Raw genomic sequence first — 4181 nt, 5'->3', positions numbered from 1 at the left:
CAGGTCTATAATTACCAGGGCTGTCTCTACTCCCTTTCTTGAACAAGGGGACATTTGCTATCCTCCAGTCTTCCGGCACTATTCCTGTCGACAATGACGACATAAAAATCAAGGACAAAGGCTCTGCAATCTCCTCCCTGGCTTCCCAGAGAATCCTAGGATAAATCCCATCTGGCCCAGGGGACTTATCTATTTTCACACTTTCCAAAATTGCTAACACCTCCTCCTTGTGAACGTCAATCCCATCTAGCCTAGTAGTCTGTATCTCAGTATTCTCCTCGACAACATTTTCTTTCTCCACTGTAAATACTGACGAAAAATATTCATTTAACACTTCCCCTATCTCCTCTGATTCCACACACAACTTCCCACTACTATCCTTGATTGGCCCTAACCTATCTCTCATCATTCTTTTATTCCTGATATACCTATAGAAAGCCTTAGGGTTTTCCTTGATCCTATCCACCAATGACTTCTCGTGTCCTCTCCTTGCTCTTCTTATCTCTCCCTTTAGATCCTTCCTGGCTAGCTTGTAACTCTCAAGCGCCCTAACTGAGCCTTCACGTCTCATCCTAACATAAGCCTTCTTCTTCCTCTTGACAAGCTCTTCAACTTCTTTAGTAAACCACGGCTCCCTCGCTCGACAACTTCCTCCCTGCCTGACAGGTACATACTTATCAAGGACACGCAGTAGCTGCTCCTTGAATAAGCTCCACATTTCGATTGTGCCCATCCCCTGCAGTTTCCTTCCCCATCCTACGCATCCTAAATCTTGCCTAATCGCATCATAATTTCCTTTCCCCCAGCTATAAATCTTGCCCTGCTGTATATGCCTGTCCCTGCCCATCGCTAAGGTAAACCTAACTGAGTTGTGATCACTATCGCCAAAGTGCTCACCAACTTCCAAATCTAACACCTGGCCGGGTTCATTACCCAGTACCAAATCCAATGTGGCATCGCCCCTGGTTGGCCTGTCTACATACTGTGTCAGAAAACCCTCCTGCACACACTGGACAAAAACAGACCCATCTAAAGTACTCGAACTATAGTATTTCCAGTCAATATTTGGAAAGTTAAAGTCCCCCATAACCACTACCCTGTTACTCTCGCTCTTGTCAAGAATCATCTTTGCTATCCTTTCCTCTACATCTCTGGAACTATTTGGAGGTCTATAGAAAACTCCTAATAGGGTGACCTCTCCTCTCCTGTTTCTAACCTCGGCCCAGACTACCTCAGTAGACGAGTCCTCAAACGTCCTTTCTGCCGCCGTAATACTGTCCTTGATTAACAATGCCACACCCCCCCCCCTCTTTTACCATCTTCTCTGTTCTTACTGAAACATCTAAATCCCGGAACCTGCAACATCCATTCCTGTCCCTGCTCTACCCATGTCTCTGAAATGGCCACAACATCGAGATCCCAGGTACCAACCCATGCTGCAAGCTCACCCACCTTATTCCTGTCACATTAACTTCATTTGGCCTCTTCTATCGTGCAAAGAAAGAACTTGCATTTTTATAGCCCCTTTCATGACCTCAGGACCTCCCAAAGCGCTCAACAGCCAATGAAGCCCTTTTGCAAGCAAATCTGGGCACAGCAAGATCCCACTAACGGCAATAAAAGCAAAATACTGCGGATGCTGGAAATCTGAAATAAAAACAAGAAATGCTGGAATCACTCAGCAGGTCTGGCAGCGTCTGTGAAAAGACAAGCAGAGTTAAAGTTTCGGGTCAGTGACCCTTCTTCGGGCTGGCCACAGGGACCCTTCTTCGGGTTACTGACCCGAAACGTTAACTCTGCTTGTCTTTTCACAGACGCTGCCAGACCTGCTGAGTGATTCCAGCATTTCTTGTTTTTCTCCCACTAACGGCAGCTTAGTAATTAGTTGGCTGAGACATTAAACATTGATCCAGTGCGGATGTTACTTGAAGTTGCTGACAGGTATGCGTGGTGTTTGGGCTCGGGGTTAACGTGGAAGTCTTGCAGCCAGAGTTTGGCGGACGGGTGGGTGGGCTCTGCATTTGGGTTAAAACCGGAGGCGGTATTTGAACTGCACCTCGCAGCTGGGCTGCATTGTCCCGAAGCCCCAGCGGCTGCTGTTGATGGGGGGGATTTCCTGGCCGGGGTCCAGCAGCTCAAACTCGAAGTAAGTCAGCATGAGGAAGACAAACTGCTTGAGCTCGTTGACGGCGAAGAAGCGGCCTGGGCACATGCTGACCCCGGCCCCCCAGGGCATGTTGTAGTATTTCAGCCTCTTCCCATCCTTGTAGAAATCGGTCTTCCTTGAGCCGTCTGGCTTCAGGAAGCGGTCGAACTGGAAGGTGTGGGGCCGCGGGTGCACCTCTGGGTTCATGTGGGCTGCCAGGTACGGGAAGAGGGCCACCCGGTCCCCCCGGCGCACCGAGCACTCCCTGCCGTCTGCGAGCCGCAGGCTGGTGTCCTCCAGCACGGCTCGGATCAGCACCGGCGCCGCCGTGAGCCGGAGGCTCTCCTCCACGGCGCTGTCCAGCACCGGCGTCTTCAGCAGCATGTCCCGGCTCAGGTCGATGGGCGGACCGCCCGCCCTGGCTTCCTGCCCGCTCTCCCGGAGCACCGTGTCGATCTCGGCCCGCACCGCCCTCATCGCCTCCGGGGATCTGATCAGGTACAGCAGCAGCCAGAAGGCCGAGGGGCCCGTGTTGCCCTGCGATGCCCACAGCAGCAGGAACATGTAGCGGCTCTGCATGGGGGCCCCGACCCCCTGCTCGGCCATCTGCCGCTGGCGCTCCGAGATCCAGCCGCTGATATTCTCCCGCTGCCGCATCTTGTGGATGGAGAGCAGGTCCCAGAACATGCGCTTCAGCCTCTCCGCCTCCAGCTTGTCCTGGGGCGGCAGCACGGCGTAAGCCAGGCGGGGGAAGAGCAGGTCGTATTTCCTGAACTCCTGGAAGATGAGCTCCGACTGCTCGCGGTCCTGTTGCCCGGCCCTTTCCTGGTCGCTGCTGCTACCGAACAGGGACAGGTAGCCGGCCCTGAACACTATATTGTAGCAGAAGTTGAACAAGCCATCCTGCTTCCACTGCCTGTCCTGGCCGACACCGTCAAGCATCAGCTTCTGCAAATTGCCCATCATGGATTGGGTTAAGTCCACCAAGCCGTCCCCCATCAGGTACTTGTTACTGGCGACTAGCAGCAGCCTGTGGTCATTCTCCTGAGCATGGTATCCAAACACTCGAGCAACCAACTCCACTGCAAACTTTTCAAAGTCCAGCTTTGCTTTCGATTCCTTCACCACTGCCCCGAAGGAGAGGGGGTCCATCAGGAAGGTGATATAATAACCAGCTATCTGTACCGTGAAGACATCCCCGTGCTTCCTCTGCATCTCCTGCAGGAACTGGGCTGTGTTCCTCCTGAAGGACAAGACGTGCCCGAGCCACGGCAGGTACCCGGTGTCCAAGGGGGGTTCGTTGGGACGCCTTCTTCTGAAAGCGCCCAGAAAGTAGAGGAGGGTGAGGAGAAGGACTGTCAGGGTCAGGAGAACAGGCAGCAGATACGCCATGTCTCTGTCTCTGCTTGTGCCAACTTGATCAGTGTTGCAACCCAGCTGATAGGTTATTGCTGGTCTGTTGATGTCCCTTCCACTGTTTCAACAGAAACTGCAGCGGTTTGTTATAAATTAAACACCATTTCACAATGGTGTTAATCTGAGTTCTTTTTGCCTTCAGTCTGGTTCAGTAAATATACCGAGTCGGATGTGTAGGTAAAATCAATTACTTTATTTGCGCAGTCGCCAGCGGACTTACTCTGAGAACAGCGGCACTGACTCCACCAGAGTCTGTCGGGTCCCCCCCCAGAGTAAGTGAAGTTTGTGATACAGATACTACTGTTTATACATTAAGATTCATGCTACACCTCCTTGTTTAACCAATCAGTGCGGTACAACTCGACTTCACCCACGTGGTGACATGCAGTACATCTGTTACTGAGGTAACAATACACTCCATTCTCAATACATACTTGTTACTAATAAAATATTGTTTTGTATCAGCAAGATTAAAAGAAAACAGACATTAAGACAATTAGCAAAGGAAGAGGAGTTAGAAACAAGATACTGCTTTTGCTTCCCACAATTGTCATAAGTCCTGGGATCCTGTAATCTCTATCAAGTCACATCATGAAGTAACACCAAGCAGCAACAGTAT

The 4181-nt window shown here is 51.1% G+C and overlaps 1 protein-coding gene across 1 annotated transcript; it reads right to left on the bottom strand.

Moving 5' to 3' along the window:
- Positions 1-2022: 2022 nt before the first annotated feature.
- On the bottom strand, positions 2023-3854 carry cyp8b1.1 (cytochrome P450 family 8 subfamily B member 1, tandem duplicate 1). Its single transcript, XM_068015351.1, has one exon. The coding sequence runs from the start codon at positions 3536-3538 to the stop codon at positions 2027-2029; it is 1512 nt and encodes a 503-aa protein (XP_067871452.1). The 5' UTR covers positions 3539-3854; the 3' UTR covers positions 2023-2026.
- Between the last annotated feature and the right edge of the window lie 327 nt (positions 3855-4181).

The sequence above is a fragment of the Heterodontus francisci genome, chromosome 2 (assembly GCF_036365525.1).
Source record: "Heterodontus francisci isolate sHetFra1 chromosome 2, sHetFra1.hap1, whole genome shotgun sequence".
Lineage (NCBI taxonomy): Eukaryota > Metazoa > Chordata > Chondrichthyes > Heterodontiformes > Heterodontidae > Heterodontus > Heterodontus francisci.
The sequence above is the reverse complement of the archived record's forward strand: the minus strand, read 5'-3'. Positions and strand labels throughout refer to the sequence as shown.